Source organism: Molossus molossus, unplaced genomic scaffold, assembly GCF_014108415.1.
Source record: "Molossus molossus isolate mMolMol1 unplaced genomic scaffold, mMolMol1.p scaffold_m16_p_10, whole genome shotgun sequence".
Classification (NCBI taxonomy): domain Eukaryota; kingdom Metazoa; phylum Chordata; class Mammalia; order Chiroptera; family Molossidae; genus Molossus; species Molossus molossus.
The window spans coordinates 53790739-53809166 of NW_023425345.1; the positions used below are offsets into that span (position 1 = coordinate 53790739).

Sequence of the window (18428 nt, forward strand, 5' to 3'; positions counted from 1 at the left end):
GAGCAGAGATTTGAGAGTTATTTGGGAGAGTACATTCATAGAATTTTGTAATGAATTAGACAAGAGGTTAGGAAGGTTGAAGTATTAGCAGTGTGTCCTAAGTTTCATGTTTACATAACTGGTGACATCATTCACTGAAGTGTCAAAACCGAAAGAGAACCAGGTCATAAGGTAGGGAGGCAGGCAGACCAGTGTAAGTTTCATTTGGAACATATTTAGTTGGAGGTGCCATTGAGTTCTAAAGATCAGTGACAGCATCTGGGCTGGAGTTGTAAGCTTCCCCAGCACAGGAATGGTTCACTGATTTGAAGGGGTCTTGACCATGGATGGTGACAGAGGCAGAGCCAGATTTCTGTGAAGAGTGGAACAGGTGACAGGTAAGGAAACAGAGACAGCAAGTATGCATGAGTCATTAAATTAAATGTAGTAGATTAAATGTGGCTACAAATGCATTACTTACCGTGGAATTTAGTTTGCTTCTCAGTGATTCTGGGCTGGCTTTAGTAACTTTCGTGACCGGAAGAACGCAGCAGACGAACTATTCTGGGACTTCCAATGCTAGGTCATAAGAAGACTTGTAACCTCTGTCTGAGTCTCCTGTAACATGTGCTGTGAAGGGGCCCAAATAGCCAGGCCAAATAAAATGTTCTTGGGCAAATTATTAAGCTCCTTAAGCCTCAGTGTTTTTATTTGTATAATGAATCAGTACTCACTCATTAGGGCTGGTTGCTGCTTTATCATTACTGCCCACTTAGATTTGAATGAGATGAACCAAGTAGTGTAAGTGGAGATAAGGTTTTACTTATTTTTCTTTATAAAGGATTATTTTTATATCTTAACACAATATGATAATTTTAGTGGTAATCTTATCATAAATTGTCATTTAACCCATTTTAAAGACGTGGCAAGAAAAATTAAAAAGAGAGCAATACATTAATAATTTTAGATCTAGTTTGGACTTTGGATTGAATTCTAGATCTTTCCTCAGTGAAGGCACCATATTATTAAACAATTAAATCATCAGTCAAGTAAAATATCTATAATCAGAACTCCTAAAGGCAATAAATTGGATGCTTAGTGCTTTTGCATCAGTGGGGACATCGAGTGGTGATATTTTCAGATGCACTTTGCCATTTGAGTAGGACTTTTCTGAAGTTACAAATAGCTTTACTCTAACATCATTCCCAGAAATACCCCCTCTGAAAGTCAGAGAATTAAATTACTACTTTAATCTAGTAACTCTTATAACCCCAAAGAGAAATTTTTAAGGAATACCATTCTCAGATTAAATATTTGTAGAAATGCCTTTTTAAAGAAGGACTTGTGGGTATAATATAGCCACTAATTATATCTGACTTGCTTCTTTCAAATGAGGAAATAAAAAGGGTTGCAATCAGGACACCTGGATTATAAGTAAAGCCACTTGGTTCCAAATAGTACTCCCCAGTTTCCATAACCTTTCTGGACAGTTTCCTATGTAACCCAGTGAGCTTGCATTTCCCAGGCATGAGAGGAAAGGAGTCTCTTTCGACTCTTATTGCCTAAGAACCCCCTTTCCATCAGGGTTGCAGATAGTAAAGAGAACATTTTCCTAGTTGCTCCCAGAAATGTGACTCTTGGTTGCATTTTTCCACCCGCTGAGATGACGTGGTCTGCTACCAGCTCAGTGGCAGCCCATATTTCGCTCCAGGGATTTATAAATGATGACATCCTTTCAGTATGTGAATATTTTGCTGGTATCACTCCCCCCACCCCTACTTTCTTGGAAAAAAATAGACTTTTCGGGGTCTAGACTACTGGAGAACCAACTTCTGAAGGCCCCCTGTGAAAACTGTATGTACGACTACACGTGATGTGTTGTGTTGAGCCGTTTTCTGATTAGCCACCAGCCTTCAGTGTTACTACACTGGAAATGAGGCTACCTGCGCCACCTGGCATGGAGAGTGTGGTCTTTATTGATATATTGATCACCACCTGCATTAAATCCAGACCACCGGGAAACTCTAACTAAATACTTTGAGGCATGATAACAGTCACCAAGTACCAAATCCACCTGCCAGTTATAGAAATAACTGAGGTTTGGTAAAAAATAAATAAATAAATAAGAAGTTAATTTCTATTCACTTGAATTAAAAATCACCTAATATTATCTGCTGACTTTTATTAAATAGAACTGAGTATGATAATGTGTTTTAAAACTGAACTGTCAAAAACAAGCCGATCTTTGGATGGTCCTGTTTATTCTAATTCTACTAAGAACCACAGCAAATCTGCAACCTCTTTACAGAAATATAAAAACGAGAAAATGTTATCTACACAGTGCCTAAAAAGATTAATAACTCAAATTTATATTGAAACTATATGTGAATCTCTATCACGCCCTCTTAAATTCTCCTCACCTCAAATCCTCACACTCCCAAATCATGGACAAAGAAAGACGTACTACCTGTGAGCTAAAAGTCAGTATCTCATACTTGAACAGATGCTAACAGACAGTGCCTACATCATTTTCTGAACTCAGCCCCTCTCCTCTCGCTCCCTTTATGGAATAATTTCAGTTCTTTTAAGTCTTATAACTGGACAAGCACAAGAGAAAAATCACATCAGAACAAAGGGAAAACCTTCCTGAGAACAGTATGATTGCCAAGCTGTAGCAGAGTCTGGCCGCTTTGCTTGATTAACATATGTAACTATAAGCCCTTAGTAATTTTAAACTAATGGACACATTAGAAGGTGCAACAATTATTTGTGTTTGCTTTCTGTGAACAGTTGTTTCAGATGCTCCAAGGACATGGCGGTTTTCTCTCTCTCACTGGTAAACTTGTGTGAATTATTCCAATGATCGTCTCAACCTAACTTTCCACTTAATTGTTCTATTTTTGCATCTCAAATAATGAACAGTCAAAGATGTATGGCCATCTCTCTCTCTCTCTCTCTCTCTCTCTCTCTCTCTCACGCACACACACACACACACACACAATGGTTAATAAAATTTCAAAGGTTGTGAAAAGAAGGAAGTCAATTGCAGTCTGCTTCACTTCACTGTAGTGTCTATGTTTTCTTATCCCAGCACTTTAATAATACAAAATATATATATATATATCAGCTCAATACCTTTAAATATTTTATTGATACCATTAATACATTAATGTATCAAGATATTTTCAGCAAGTAGATAAAGTAAATATGACCTAACTCATGATTTCTAATGTACTGTAAGTATTAGCATAATGTAATGGTGTACATTCTTTTGTTGTTGTTGTTTGAACATATGTTGTTGTCCTGAATAATTTCTATCTTCCTCCACACAAACACAACCTGACATTATATGGTACACATTAAGGGAAAAATTTTATTTAGTAGGCTCCCTTGAAATAGGATTAAAACAAAAACTTGCTCTATTCATTTATGACATCGACAGGATTATCCTGAATCCATGAGATGATAAATATTCAGCTTTATCCTCTAAGCCAACTGTTTGGTTATTTTCAGCCCTACCTTAAAGATTTTATGTCAATAACTGCTAATACTATTAGGGACAGTCTTTCAAAAAATAATGAACCAAAATATTTCTTCCTTTAAGCAATTTTATTTATGGTGGAATTTTCAAAACGTCTTATATCTTGAAATTATCCACAAAGTACTATTTTGTGCTTACATTAAAAAGATGTATTTCTTATAAGAAAAGATAATAATATATACCATTAGGCAGTACTGTTATATTTTTATTTAATACAATATAACCAAAGGATTAAAGAGAAAAAAAGTTAAATATATTTAAATTTTCCTGTAACTGACTTCCAGCTGTTCTAATGTTTTGAAGAAAAAAAATAAAGATCTAAACACCAGAGATAATATTTTGATAAGTGATATTTATAAAAAATATATATAAGTTAAGCATTGCAACAAGCTACCTTCAATGAATTGCCCCCTATCAGAATAATATTATTGGACTAAGTATCTAAAGCAAAGAATAAAGAAAAAAAGAAGGGGGAGAGGAGAAAAAAAATAAGTATTAATGGCAATGGTCATTTTTTAGTTAAATACATTTTCTTATAAAGTGGCAAGATGATATGTACAAATTTACAACAGAAAAAAAATCTTTATATACAAGTTGACTTGCTTTTGGACTCTTTGGGCATCCTTCCCCCTGTGTAATAGGCCCTCCTGGCAGAACTGACTGAAACTAGATTTTTAGTTCATAGCACATGATAGATTAGCCTTGAACTAGAGGCCCCTGGGGTTGCAGGCTGTGACTCCGTGCTGGCAACTGGGGAGAGAGAGGCTGGGTCCTGCAGAGGCAATCCAGGTTGCTCTGAGTTGGTGATCCGATCCACTATGCTGGATAAGCAATCCAAGCTGGATAAGGAGCTTTTGTCTGTGGCATATACTAAGAATACAAAGAGAAAATCATTAAAAAAAAAAAAAAAATCAAATATATAGGCTTTCTTATGATGTTGCCCTTTAAACTGCAGGTCAGCTCCTTTGACACTCAGGGGTCAGCTGGTCACAGAAAGCCTCATGTAGAAATCTTCAACAAATATCTAGCAATTCAGTGATGGTGAATGTAGGGAGTAGAAAATCCTTCTGGTACTATTTCAAGCAGAAGTGCACATGTGTGTATCGGTTAGGTGGATTGTGATAAAAAAAAAAAAAATGTGTGTGTGTGTGTGTGTATTTTGCTCTGCCAAGAACTCCGCATAAGAACCATTACTTCTGTTCCCTTCCCCCATACTACCAGGAAGGATGGACTGCTTTGACAGACTGAACTGTAAAGTTGAGCTGGTCTTTAAACTCCTCTGCAGTCATCATTTCTTACCATTTGGTACATCAGGACAGTAGATGCTGTCAAAACTGCTGCTCTTTCTGGACCAGACAGGGCTGTTACATTCAGGCTGTAGTAGAAGACACAAAAGAAGTTAGTTTTCAGGTCTTGGCAAAGGATTCTCTGCTCTAGAGCCCACTAGCTCCCTAAATTGACCACTGTCAATCACCTTCATTGCTCTGATTTAGGAAGGTTAGTCCTACCAAATTGCAAGGGCACTGAGGTCAATCTCTGTGCTTGGACAAGAGGAAAGCCACAGCAAAGGGAAGGGGGCGGGGGGTGGAATTCACCAGCAATGTGCATTGGGTTAACCATGCAAAATGGATTGGAGTAGAAGGAAGCCACACTAATTCAGGGAGAGAACACTTTCCCAGGGCAAAAACACATTAAAACCTGGCAGCGCTGGAGCAGACGCCCTCTGTAAAGAATGCACGGACATCGCCTTCCAGCCAGGCCTCAGCAGAGCAGGGATCGGGGCCCATATATTTCCTTCCATTCCCTTATTAAGTTATAAACTGGGGGGCCATGGGAGCTTGAAAGAGTTGTCTTTAAATACTAGTGTATGACAGGGTTCACTGGTGGTATATTTTGGAAATTGAGCGATGGACAAAACATGTGATGGATCATTCACAGCCACCTAGCTCACATGACAACTCCCTCCTACAATGTACACCTGGAACCTGGTAGGAGGTCAAACCAAAGTACATTCAACAGCCGTGTCCTGGCATCTTTCCAAATGAGACACCCCTGTTCTCTTAACAGCAACTGCCTCCCCACACTCACCTACCACAAAATAATCTTTGAATATTTATTTGCCACACCTGTTTAAATGATATCTAAGGAGTTTTGGAAGAGATAGGGGTGCCCAGGTAAGTACCAGAGCTGTCTCTTACCATGCCATCGGAGCAGTTGGAGGTGGGGCTGGTGGGCTCTGAGCAGCTCTGTCCAGGCATGCTGTAGTAGTTCTCCACCTGCTCCCTCAGCAGCTCTTGCAGGCTCTCGATGTAGCGGATGGCATTCCTGAGGATTTCAACCTTGGGCAGCCTCTGGTTGGGGTTAGTCGTGGTGCACCTCTTGAGCGTCTCAAAAGCCTGATTGACCTTCTTCAGGCGTCTGCGCTCGCGCATGGTGGCCGCCTTCCGCCTATCCATGGTGGTGGACTTCCTCTTGCATGCTTTGCAGGCCCACATGAGGCAGTGGCCAGCCTGGTGGTGGCCCGTAGGTGCTCGCACGTGCTCGTCCTCATCTGAGCCTTGCAGCTCTGCTTTGTGCGCCCCAAAGGCAGCCACTCGAGGCTCAAACTCGTCCCCGAACTCGCCCTCAGGGGAAGGGATGCAGGAGCCATCATAGAAATACTCAGAAGGCGAGAACTGGCAGCTGTCCATCATGTCCATCCTCTGTGGTGAGGCAGGCGGTGCACCTGGACAGCAGCGAGGGGGTTAGGGGAGAAACTGTAGCCTGGCGCCGCTGTGGGCCGGCAAACCCAGGCCGAGCTCCCTGGTCGGTTTCTGCGGTAATTAACAAGGGCAGACGCCTGGCGGCCTGGGTCGGCCTGCTGGGGTTAGGGCTCTTTATATATTCTTGGGGGAGGGAGGCCGGCCCCAGTGGCCAGGCACTATTAGCATATCCCACCGCAACCCCCGCCGGGGCCGTCTGGGCAAACCTCCGCCTTTCCTCTGGAGACAATTTGCTGTTTACTGCCCCTTTGGACGCTAATGGTTTTACTGCATTTCTGCCGGGGGCGGAGGATGGTTCCCCCAACCCGCTCATTTGCACTCTCTAGAGTCACTTAAAGAGTGTCAAAGACAAAAGAAACGAAGGAAGTCCACCTTTTTGCTGTTTCTCGCACAATTACAAAAATAATAATTAATAAACGGAACTCACCAAAAGCTGACCTGCCTTTCCAATCCTGGGTGTGAGGAATCACCTTACTTTTAAGTGTCAGTTTCTTTTTTCCATGAACTTTAGTTATCTCAGGATACCTTTTTTTTGAAGTGACACTTTCAATCATGGAGTGAATCTAGATTGTTTACCATATCTCTTTTGTTCTGATCAGATTGTCCTGTTTTAAGTCCTATGTTAGTGGAGTTAGGCAGGGAGCTCAGTTCTCTCTGTGTGTCTATTCATCTGAAAGGAGGTGGGCTCAGGGGCCAGGTGATGGGGAAAGTCCTGCTATCCCTTCCCCTTCTGCACGTGTTCGCGCCGCCTCCTTCCTCCCAGGCTTTCCCTGGACCCCGAGCGGGCCAAAGACCCAGCACGGCCGCCTCTCTAGGATTTGCATTCGAAGAAATGCAGTTTTAGAAGGCGAGCTCCCTTTCTAGGGTCGCGACTCCTTTCTCCCTCTCTTTCTGCTCCGCCCTGTCATTTCAACAGACTAAACAGCCAAGCGGGGCTTTGGGGTCGCTCATTTTCTGCTTTCAGGCAAACTACCACCGTTACAGATGCATCCCAGCTGCCGGCGAGCGATCCTTCCGGGCTCGTGTAAAATTTCCAGCTCAAACCCTGAGTAACTTCACACGCTCCCGCGACAAAAGCCTTCCAGAAAAGTAATCATAGCAGGGTCTTTGAAACTTCGGTGGGTAGACGACGACGAGAGGGGAGGCCTGTCATTGAAGCGAGAATGAATCTATTAATCAACTTCTGCCAATCCTCCTCTGCCCTGAACCCGCGTCCAGATCACTTGGGGTTGGGGGTGCTGTTTGTCGATAGGAAGAAACAATGACTTAAGGCTTACACAGATAGATTTAAATAGTCTGAGGTTTTGGACCAGAGCTTGCGGGCCCTACTAAAACAAGAGGGATTGTTCTCCCCCTATCTGCTGTCTTCTGGTACAGTAACTGTTGTGGTTCCAGAGTTACTTTGGGAAGGGTGGTGCTTTCCTTTCTATTACTTTTCCACAAAATTATTTTCCTAAAGCCACCCTGACTGGCTGATCCCAGGTCTGCAGGGACCAGAGAAGTGCTAACTCTTCAGGGTGAGATCTGCTCTCCAAAGTCGTGGCCACAGAAACCAGGGGTGGGAGGGTTCCAGTCACCAAGTTTTGCTACAAGGTGCTACAGTCCCTCTTCCATGTTTTGTCCTCGCTAAGGCAAAGACCACCACCTTTTGAAAATGGGGCTCCTTTTCACACCAATGGGCTGCTAAATTGTCTAGCTAGTGGGAAATCCATCTGCACCTTATTTAGGACTATTAACAAGTGGATGCCTTTGAAATGAATACAGTAACCCAGGGCCATACCAGATAAAAGAGACAAGCTGCTAAGGACTGAGGCAGAATGAAGGCTGTATCCAGGCAGGTAAACACAGTCAAATGTATGCAAGTTGCTGCCTCTGAAATACTATAGTGGGAGATATTCTCACCCAGGGATTCTCAGCCAAATCCCACAGGTTCAGTCCAGCAGCAATACCGGCACCTTCTTTGGCTATGGAGTTCATATGTTAGCACGCTGGCCACAGCTACACAGAGTTATGTGTAGATTTATGATTTGGGTGCAAATAAACTTGCTCCTTAAAGTTTAGGTGGAAGATAGAAGTCAGGCTCCTGTAAACCTTTCAGCTGATTTCTTTCCACCAAGCACCCAGTGTGCTTTGTACCAACCTCTCAGTGTGGGATATTTGTAGCAAACAATTATTAAGGCTTTTCTGTTTACTAAGCATGTTCTCAACCATCTACTCCTTCCAATACTATGGGAACTATTAAATACTATGGGAACTATTAATGGGATACTATGGGAACTATTTATTATTAGATTCATTTGTAAAAGACTGTAACCAAAGTTCAATGGGTAGACAGTAATTTGTCACAGGCACTGGGAACGAGGCATGCCTTTGTCTAACTTGCACTCCTGAAGGTGAATTTTGTTTGCTTTCTTTTTCTCCCAATTCGGGCACAGTGCGTCCCCTTCGGCTGCAGGGCAGAAATTCGCAAAAGCTGGGTCCGCCGGTCTTTCTGTGCACTCCGGTCCTGGGAAGACGCTGTCGCTCAGGAGGCTCTGTCAGTAAGGGCAGTTCTCAGAGGTTAGTGCTGTCTTTGGTAAGGTGATCTCAAAACAAATTTGCCAGAGTGCCGCGGGCCAGTGGAACTAAAGTAGCCAAGAAAACACAAGCGCCCGGCGGCTTCATGGGACTTGCTGAAGGGGAGACAGGGTCCGGGATTAAGGACCCTTGGGATTCAAGTGCTGAAAATAGGATCTCAGAACCCAAACGTAAGAAAAACGAGACAACACTTTTAAACTGCTGTCAGGGGCTAAAGAAGAAAGGTTAAAAAAAAAAAAAATAGACAGTATACAAAGGAAGCCAGCGCCTCAAACATGCCTCGGGTCCCCAAATTCAGGAGAGGTTCCGCTGCCCTTTTCCTAGAGAAAAATGGGTGAGAAAAAAAATGTTTTTATGAGTGGTGAAGTTGAACAGAGAAGTATGAAAGAAGTTAAAAGTCACTTTTCAAGTCACTGGTTATTCAGGTGATCTCTTTTACTAAAAATCAGACTAGATTCTGGCTTTTGTTCCTTATAGAGAAGAATAAAAATATCAACTGTTTTCTAAGTGGACTTCTCACATGCTGAGATAACTTACATGTATTTAATGTGTAAGCAGGTTTTTAGAAATAATATCCTAGCACTGCTAAGAAAGCCTTGGAACAGGCAGATGAGAGGAAGGAAACAAGCCAGGGCTTGGTGTTGTACATGAATGTCCACCAAGGTTCTGGTGAAGTAGATAGATACTTTAATTTTTTTAATTTTACATTCTTAATATAAATAAATACATGTTTGATTTTCTTACAAGTTAGATCTATAAACTGGTTTTAATTGCATAGACCTTTAAGTAATCATCAACTTTTTTTTTTTTTTTTTGAGAAGCTATTTTAGCGTAAGCATTATGGCAACAATCCTAGTGTTGATGGACAGACTACACCAGCAAAATGATGTTCGGTGCTTCCTTTACCAGTAAAATTGGCCCACCTTAGGAAATCTGCATGCTTTTCTTAGTTGGAGAAGCAATTGTACATGGAAAGATAAGTCCATTTCGATTCACTTTCGCCTCTACCTTAGACCCTTATCAACTCTTGGACAAAAGGAGTTGTTCTAGAGATTTTTATTTATTATATATGACTTTCACAATGTGCTAAACAATTTCAAACTGTTATTAGCTCTGGGAACCAGGAACACCTATGTAAACACATTAATACCTGCCAAAGCTGCTGGAAAATTTTGTAGAGAAGACAGCTGAGGAAGACATTGGCCTCTGCTTGAATTCGAAGACTCCCAGGAGAGATCAAAGGCCTAAGTAAGGACTTTTAGCAGCCTTGAGAGTAGAGAAAGTAGCCAGTTCTTGCAACGTTATCTTTGTTCCAACAATATGGCATAGCCATTCCATGGAATAGGCTTACTGAACTATGCTTACAAAAATTGCTTTTTTTGTTTTTGTTTTTTTTCAGAATAAAACCTCTAGGACCAAGGGTCATATTTTTAACACTTCTTTTGATTTTAAGGGAGTCACTGGAGGGGTCTGTTGGAGAAATATATTGATGGCTTGGCTCTTCCAGGAAAAAACTGTGTTATTGCTAATTTTCTAATGCATTAAATTAGGAAATGATACATTCAAAGTTTAAATTTAAATATTTAAAAATATTTTTTAGATATGATTTTCTGGGAGGAGGATTTTGAGATGAATAAATGGGATAAATTATTACTTAGAGAAAGCACAAATTGATACATTATAACTTTAAGTCAAAAATGTCTTAAGGCTAGGAGTTACTTTAGTGACCCAAGACTTCTCTGGCAGTCTCAAGAGTAGTGGCAACAATGAATTTCAACACCACACTCCCATCTCCCAAACATGGCTTGGAATTCAATAATTCAGATGTGATCATTAAAGTTGGAGAAAGCTGACATTTCAGGTTTAATTATTTCAATAGAAATGTGAAAAAGAAAATCACTCATTATTTCATACTTGATAACTTTATGCCTGCTTCTGGGAAGATGCTCAATTTAAATCCCAAATTGCTTATCTTTACTACGTTATTACATCTTGATTTGCTGCTTCCATGGCCCTGCTTGTTTTGGCTTTGGCCTTAGTAAAGATTATTATCATTAATATCCAATAAAAACACTTTAATTGCAAACACACCAAGGATTTCATTGGAAAGCCTAACATGTTAGCTACAGCAGTGGAGGTCACATGAAGTCTTTGGGAAATATTTGCTCTATTTAACGAAGAGACTTCTATAGGCAAACCTATTCTAAACAATTTCTCAAGTTACCCAGCTAGGAGAGATAGAGAGGATTTGTTTTGCAAAGACTGAATCAAATCTATCAGCAAGTAAAGTCCATGAATTGATAAAAGCATTCTGCTAGTGAGCAGTTTAAAATGCAAATCTTAGAAATGCATGTGCAAATACAAGTGAAATGAGTTCACTTGATCAATTATGATATTTAACTTCACTATGGCATGAAATTGATTTTTAAAAATATAGGTGTGTATATACATACACACATTTCAGGAAAAATCTCTATTGATTCTCTGGAGAAAGTCATAGATACCTAATGAGTATGATTAATGGTTATACACACCACCCAGACATATTCCCACATGTTCTAATTGAATAATTTGAAATACTTTATCACTTATTTTTAAATTAAATTAGTGCTCCAAGGTAGAGTTTACTAGCTAGTCGCTCTTGAGATGGAGTTTTTGGAAAACACTTTTCAAAGAGAGCAAAATTACTCTACAGACAATAAATGTTTCTTTTTATTTCCCAAGGCTTCTTTTTGGGGGTGCCTGATGATTGGGAGAACAGGCTGAAAACCTTTGCTATCACCCGGCTCTGACTCCCAACTCTCTACCTTTCTGTCCCAAAGGCTCCTTTTCTTTCAATTAGATGTCCCAGCAGTACTTCTCCTGCAGGTTGTAAGATTGTATGTGTTAATATGTAAAATGCTGCAAATGGCTCATTCATGTGGCTGCTGGACTCCTTGATATTAATATTTTCCCCAGCCAGAGCCTACAAAGGCTGGATCTGAAGAAACTATGGCTTTTGGTAGCAGAAAAGCCTCCTGATGGTCAATTTAATGTAATAATGAAAAATAAAGAGAACTGGCATTTGGTGTTTATTTTGTGCCCTCTTTGGCTAAGCAGTTTATATGGATTAACCCAATGAATCTTGGTAACTCCATTATTGTTGTCATCCCCATTCTTTTACAAATAAAGAAATGGACGCAGGGAGGAGAAGTTAGGCACAAGGTCTGGCCCCTGGCAGCCTGGATTTAGTCTAGCTTGTCAGCAGCCTTCATCTAGGCCCAGGCCGTTTGCATCCACGAACACTCCCACCTGCTCTTCTCAGATTTTGAGAGGGATTGCATGTCAATGTCAGTTTCCTCTGTGAAACTTTCTGCATTGTGAGCCTATTCTAGGAGAAATCAGAATTATCCAGATGCTCAGGAAACAAAGTATTGGACTGTTCCCCTCAGAGAGGCATTTTGAGATGGAAAGGGAGCTCCGAGCCTGGAGGGGGCGCTGCCTGCGGCGGGATCCGGAATTTCTGTGCTGTGCGACAGGAAGATCCAGAATGGCGTGTTCGGAAGTAAGGTTGGGCTGGGCAATACTGAATTCGATCTGATTTTCACATGTTTGAACTGAGGTGTAGCTGTGGGGAGAACGAGGGAAGACAAAAGTGGGGACAGGGAGTCAAATGGAAGGTGCCATTTACAGAATGCAAGAGAGTAGTAGCAACGCCAACTAGCTTCCCCTTCTCCTATCCTTTACTTCCCACTGCGATTCTTGGTGGTCGTTTCTTCCTGAGGTTACAGGATAAACAAACCTGGCACACGTTGTAAAAGCCTCACCCTGAGGAGCTCCTGGGGCTCCAGGACTCTCTGGGGTTTTGCTATTTGGCCCAGCTAAGAGGTTTCATGTGTGTTGTTGTTGTCCTTTGCCCTCAACCATTTAACCCTTCCCTCTCTTAAAGCAACGCTTCCTCCAGAGAAACCCACCCCACCCCAACCGACAGACTGTCCCCTTGTTTTCTCTTTCTGATTGCAAAACTAACCCAGTCTTCTAGCCACCAGTGTAGTTCAAGAAAACCGGGGAGGGGCCCAGAGACCTGGCTGGGAGGCCGTCCATCCCCTGGGGACTCCAGATGAATGCTTCATCAAGCCAGCTCTGGAGAAAGTCAAAGAGGAAAAGTAACTTGGGCTACATTAGCTGAAGATCTTTTAGAAAGCTAAGCAAAGAGTTTTTGTGTGGCAATTTCTTGCAACAATAAGATTTTACTGGATTGAAAATTCCGTTGTTAACTTTGGGTAAGCAAATCTCACCCAGAGCTCCAGGTATGGGCCAGTTAAAACACAAAGAAAGTATGCTGACGCAAGAAAAAAGGTAAATTTCCTTCTGGATATTCCTTTTAGAAAAATGAACAGTTTAATTCAGACATAGAAAAACAACTCATTTCCCTCCCTTTAAATCAGCCTTTAAGAAAACACCCAAATAAATGAACTTGTGTAGTGTCTAAGTTAAAATATGGCTCTCTTTATGTACACATACCTCAAGCGTATTTTTTCAGCTGAATTAAATAGGACCAACTTTATTCATACAGAAACTCATTTTTTTTTAATATTACAATACCAGGATCCTCTCACATTGTATATACAATACGTCCATCACTTTACAATAGATATTTAAGTTTACATATAAAATGCAGATACTAAGATTATTTACAAAAATACATTCAATACCACCAACATTTAAATGCAACGCTCCCACTTTGTTTTAGACAGGAATGAACTTCTGACCGTGGCACAAAAGAATCACCATAATAAAAGTAAATGTGTTACAAAACCAACCAAACAAAAACAAAGTAAGGCTGCTGGTCCTAAGCCACTCGCTGTTCCAAAAAAGAAAAGCCCAAAGCCAAAAAGGCTTTTCCATCTGAGCGTGCACAACAGTTTCGGAGAAGTTTCGTTGTGAATGTCTCCTTCCCTTTCCTAAACTCCTGGGTCTGGGTTCCTAAACATTAATGTAATGTGAACTAATCCAAAGGATTAGGCGAAGGAGGGAGGGTGGGAATCTTTCTGTTGCGGTGATCATCCCCAACACCGGCTGCAAGTTACTTCTCCACCACCTCCTCCACGCAGGGGAGTTTACGTTCCTCCGAGGAAATACTGTCCACGATGGAAGAAAGGCACCGAAGGCTGCTGGAGGCCGACGAATCAATGCTTGCCCCGCCTGAGCGCAGAAAACACACACACATAGCACCCAAGGAAGGAAGAAGGGGCAGCTCCGAGCCCTGCTCCAGGCCTCTTCGGCCACCAGGGAAGGGCGCGAAAGGAGCGCACTTCCAGGGCGCGTCCCTGCTGTGGCTCTGAGTATTTTCTGCCCGGAGCGAGCCACCAGCCCCCTCCCGGGGTGTTCCCTAGCATAGCCCACTGCCCTTTCTTTTACTTTACCTTCCTTGGCAGTTATCACGAGCCCCCTGGAATGATCCGAAACACTTGGCCACTGGGAGCTGCAGGTGCGCAGGAAATCCGCACCCTCAAGCTGGAGGAAAACCAAGGCAGCAGATTAGGAAAGAAACATCGGTTCCGGGGGTGGGGGTGCCTTTGTGGGGATGTCTCCCCTGCTTCCTTGGGCCGGGTGCGTATTTCCTGCCTTTTGCAGGCACCCCGTGTCCAAGGGTCACTGGGGGTACATTAGAGAGGGAGAGGGAGGGGCGGGCGAGGAAAGGAGACGGGAAAAGAGACCAACCAGCTGGATGCTAAAGCCTCAAGGAAGGCGTCTAATCAGACTTTGTATTTCCCTGCCCGAACAGCATCTGGCCTTACATTCTCTTGCTTGGGTCTGTAGCTAAAGGGGTCCACCCCTAGCTCCTGCATTTTCTCCTGTTGATCCAGCCGGTGCAGCAGGTCCTGCAGCCGCTCAATGTAGCTGATGGCGCTCCGCAGAATCTCCACCTTGGGCAGCCTCTGGTTGGGGTTGGCCACAGTCCGCCGCTTCAGTGCCTCGAAGGCCTCGTTGATTTTCTTTAGCCGCCTTCTCTCGCGCAGGGTCGCGGCTTTCCGTCTGTCGGTGGGGGCAGATTTTCTCTTGCAGGTCTTACAAGCCCAGATCAGGCATTGACCCGGACAGTGGGGAGGCTGTAGGCCTGGGGGCGCCAGGACGTGTTCCTCTCCGCTGCTGTCGCTCCCAGCTTCCGGGGGCATTTGGTCCTGGCAGGGGGATAGGGTACCATCACTCCCTGGATACAAAGGAGAGCCCTCGGCCACTTCTAATGGCTGCAGGGTAACATTTTCCCCGTCCAAATAAAAGAAATAGGAGCCAGTTTCAAAAAGGTCCATCATCATGTTCTCCTCCTTGGCCTCTGACTCGGTCTGAACTGGGTGATGGGCTCAAAAACCCAGAGGAACCACCCAGATGGCATTTAATTAGTGCGGTGACATAAGTCGCCCCAGCTTTATATATAGTAGCTCCTGAAACTCAATCCAACTTTTAGCTGTCATGGAGCATCCGTCTCCCAATGTGGTCACAGCCAGTGCTCTTTAACATCTAGTTTGAAAGAAAACTGAGAAGAGTCACCCCCAGAATGATGTGACCATCTATGTGCAGAACAGGTTAAAACAAAATACACAGGGAGAATACCACAATTCAAACGCAGAACCGAATGCTTCCATTTGGGGCAGTTTAAAGGCTGACCTGCTTACAGAACAACTTCAAAACAACTGGAGATTAACACTGCCCCATTCCCCTCCCCCAGGCTCATCTGAATTCTAAGTATAGACCCATGATGAAAGATTTCAAAGGCAATAGCCAGCCATTGCTCCAAAATAGCCTGGTTAATATTTGCAGAGTGGTTTAGTTCTTTTCTCTCCTGTCTGTCAAAAAGATGCTATTCCTGTGATTAAAACCATTACAGCCCTTCCAAGGTTTTACATGACTTTCAGGCTGCAGCCTCAGTAGCAGCAGGTAAATCTCTTTCCTCTCTTTTAATAAGGCTGTAAGATGATTTGGGAGCTGGAAGGGGTGGCTGGAGATGCTCAGATTCCTGCTTTTTGCTGTCTTTTTTTTTTTTTTTTTTTTTTGAGGGGTGGCAACCAAACTCTGAATTCTATACCCTTCCATGGTGGAACAGTAGTACCTATAAGGTAAGGGGTGGAACAGAGGATGTGAATACAATAACATGTAATAACTTCTGTAAAATAGTGTTTAGTGGAAACAAGACTTAGACTAAAGCTAGATGATGTCTCAGGACTCGATGTGGCCCCCACTCCAAGGTGCCTCTGTGATGGCTCCTGTGTTACGCACTGTGCTCACAGCTTTTTCATTGTTGTTGTCCTTGGACTCCAAAGCAGGTGTTTCATGGGATTTAGATGAGATGAGCAGCAACTGAGGCACAAGCAAATCAATAGAATTTTCAATGGTAACCTCCCCGTGGTCCAATACACACAATATAAGGATGCAGTGCAGGGGCTCTAGACTCAAAGGACTCCCTTGAGGTCCTAACTTAGTTCATTTCTATTTATGTGTGCATAGGTAAGCACTAGATCTCAATTTTGTCAAGATGATAGTGGTTGCCTAATAGAATTTTGGTGAGGATTTGATCAAATGATAGGCGTGTGAGGCATATAGTCTATATTAACTGTTTGATGAGCATTAGTGCATTAGGTTATGCTAGGGTTAAAACCATTAAGGAAATAAAGCACAGTTATTGCAGAGACTTTTCCGATCTTTGGGTTGTTGTTTTCTTCTTTGTTATTGTATTCTTTCGTTTCTCTCCTTTTTTTCTTTTCTGTTCCTTTTATTTCTTTTCTCTTTGTTACTTTAATTTCCCTTTTCCTTCGTTTCCTTTTATCTCCTAGAGTTCTGGAAGGACCCACTCCACCTGTAAGTGGCCTTTGGACTAACAGTCAACTTAGTTTTGGCCTTTATATTTAGTGCTTAAAAAGGTTTTCTTCTTTTACCCCAAACAGTGACAATTATAAGCTGTGTTCAATATGACTTCAGTTTTTAAGTGAATAGAGTAAAGACAATGCCAGGAATCAATGGTCACACAATGTAGCTACATTTTCGATAATTCCTCCGTCTCTTTCTATGGAGCCACAGACTTGAGAGGTGTTAAATTGACATTTGGGGCTGCTTTTATGTTTTTGTTGTTGTGCAGCTGGATAATTCCTTATGAAGTCTGAGAATCGATTTTAGGCTTTTGGGAAAGCCAGAAGCACAGCGAAGAATAAGAAGAAGCCAATACTTCTTCTGTGGTACTTTCTCCTCTTTCCACCAGTCTCCTAGCCATGGCCTGCCAGCAGTTAAGACCGCAGACTGGAGGCTCTGACAATGCAGGGTATTTTCTAATATCCATTTTACCCTGTGCTCGTAACCACACTCGGAGCTGCATTTTATAATGTAAAGAAAACTTAAAACGTCATATTTAACCAATAAAATTATATAGCACCATTGCAAAGATCACTACGATAATAACAACTGAAATTCATTTATTCAACATTTTTGGGGACATCTAGTAAATGCCAGACAGTGACCTGTATGCTAAGTATAAAACAGAGAAAAAATAATTTCTTTTCTCATGGAGTTTGAATCTAGAATGGTAAGTGAACTTGACTAAGATATAAAAATGGGGGCCAGAAATAGCCCTAGAACTGGGGTATAGATGGTCTAGATTTTAGTAATTTGGGACCTGTCTGAATTTAGTCAATCCTAACACCTCAAATTTTCAAATTTTTAATCCATAAATTTGATACAATGACAAAAGACATAATATTCTCAAAGGCTGTAATGAGCATAACTTTTTTTTAAGAAATGTGAAATCAGTTCAAAAATCTTGTGTACTCTATGAAAGTACCTTAATTATTGAAATTAGGCATAGAGAAAAAAATGAAATAGGAAAAATATTGCTACTAAGGAATTTTTTTTGCTTGGATAATAGATGTAACATTTAGGGCTACTTATTCTTGGACTCGTCACTGATTTAAGAGATACCGGATAGATATGAGAGTTAGTACATCATGAACTGCTAACGAATAGGAAAGGGTGCTCTTTTTCTTTTATTTCTCCCCCATTCAAGTGTCACCACGGGAGAAACCGTGAGTTCAAAATGTAGACATAGAAGATTCTAGAAAAAAGTAGAAAACTCTCTGAGGTGCTGCTTAAGAGTAACCTCTCAGACTGAGGGGGCATTTCTTTGTGTGTATTCAACCTTCACTATTGAATGATCGTTTCTCATTAAATTACAAAGCCCCTTTCCCAACATTCTGTGGAACTTAGGCCAGTGGAACTGGTGGTGGTGTTCATCTTGGTCGACAAAGACCTTTCTCTCTTTTGTTGTTGTTTTGGGGCGTGAGTGGGAGGAGAGAACAAGGAAGTGCCAGCTTGGGAAAGAACCATCCTTTATTAGATTAGGTAATGGGAAAACTCGCAGTGATTCCAAACAAACCAGTGAACTCTTGGAACTCCAGTTGTTTGGAAAATATGAGATGTCTGTAATGGTAACAACATTATTTCTCAGTAGCACGTAGGAGCCTCAGACCTTGACAAGTGGTCACAACAGCTTTATGAAAACTGAAACCCCCCTAGGCTTTTAATAATTCAAGCACACTTTTTTA

General features: G+C 41.9%; 2 protein-coding genes across 2 annotated transcripts; both read right to left on the reverse strand.

Moving 5' to 3' along the window:
• Nucleotides 1–3569: 3569 nt before the first annotated feature.
• MYF5 (myogenic factor 5) lies at nucleotides 3570–6373 on the reverse strand. The gene is made up of 3 exons (XM_036252901.1): nucleotides 5719–6373; nucleotides 4820–4895; nucleotides 3570–4390 (listed from the first exon to the last, which is right to left on the reverse strand). Exons 1-3 carry the CDS (start codon nucleotides 6217–6219, stop codon nucleotides 4200–4202), a joined length of 768 nt encoding a protein of 255 aa, XP_036108794.1. The 5' UTR covers nucleotides 6220–6373; the 3' UTR covers nucleotides 3570–4199.
• Nucleotides 6374–13409: 7036 nt separating this feature from the next.
• MYF6 (myogenic factor 6) lies at nucleotides 13410–15244 on the reverse strand. Its single transcript, XM_036252197.1, has 3 exons — nucleotides 14640–15244; nucleotides 14265–14355; nucleotides 13410–14043 (listed from the first exon to the last, which is right to left on the reverse strand). The coding sequence occupies exons 1-3, from the start codon at nucleotides 15156–15158 to the stop codon at nucleotides 13925–13927; spliced, it is 729 nt and encodes a 242-aa protein (XP_036108090.1). The 5' UTR covers nucleotides 15159–15244; the 3' UTR covers nucleotides 13410–13924.
• Between the last annotated feature and the right edge of the window lie 3184 nt (nucleotides 15245–18428).

Bases quoted from the DNA above. Each gene is read 5' to 3' on its own strand.
- MYF5 (XM_036252901.1), bottom strand. From the start codon at position 6,219: ATGGACATGATGGACAGCTGCCAGTTCTCGCCTTCTGAGTATTTCTAT. The intron at 4,896-5,718 runs GTAAGAGACAGC...CTTCTACTACAG, and splicing joins CCAACTGCTCCGATGGCATG to CCTGAATGTAACAGCCCTGT. The intron at 4,391-4,819 runs GTAAGAAATGAT...TTGTATTCTTAG, and splicing joins CTGTCCTGATGTACCAAATG to TATATGCCACAGACAAAAGC.
- MYF6 (XM_036252197.1), bottom strand. From the start codon at position 15,158: ATGATGATGGACCTTTTTGAAACTGGCTCCTATTTCTTTTATTTGGAC. The intron at 14,356-14,639 runs GTAAGGCCAGAT...GTTTTCCTCCAG, and splicing joins ACAGACCCAAGCAAGAGAAT to CTTGAGGGTGCGGATTTCCT. The intron at 14,044-14,264 runs GTAAAGTAAAAG...TTCTGCGCTCAG, and splicing joins CGTGATAACTGCCAAGGAAG to GCGGGGCAAGCATTGATTCG.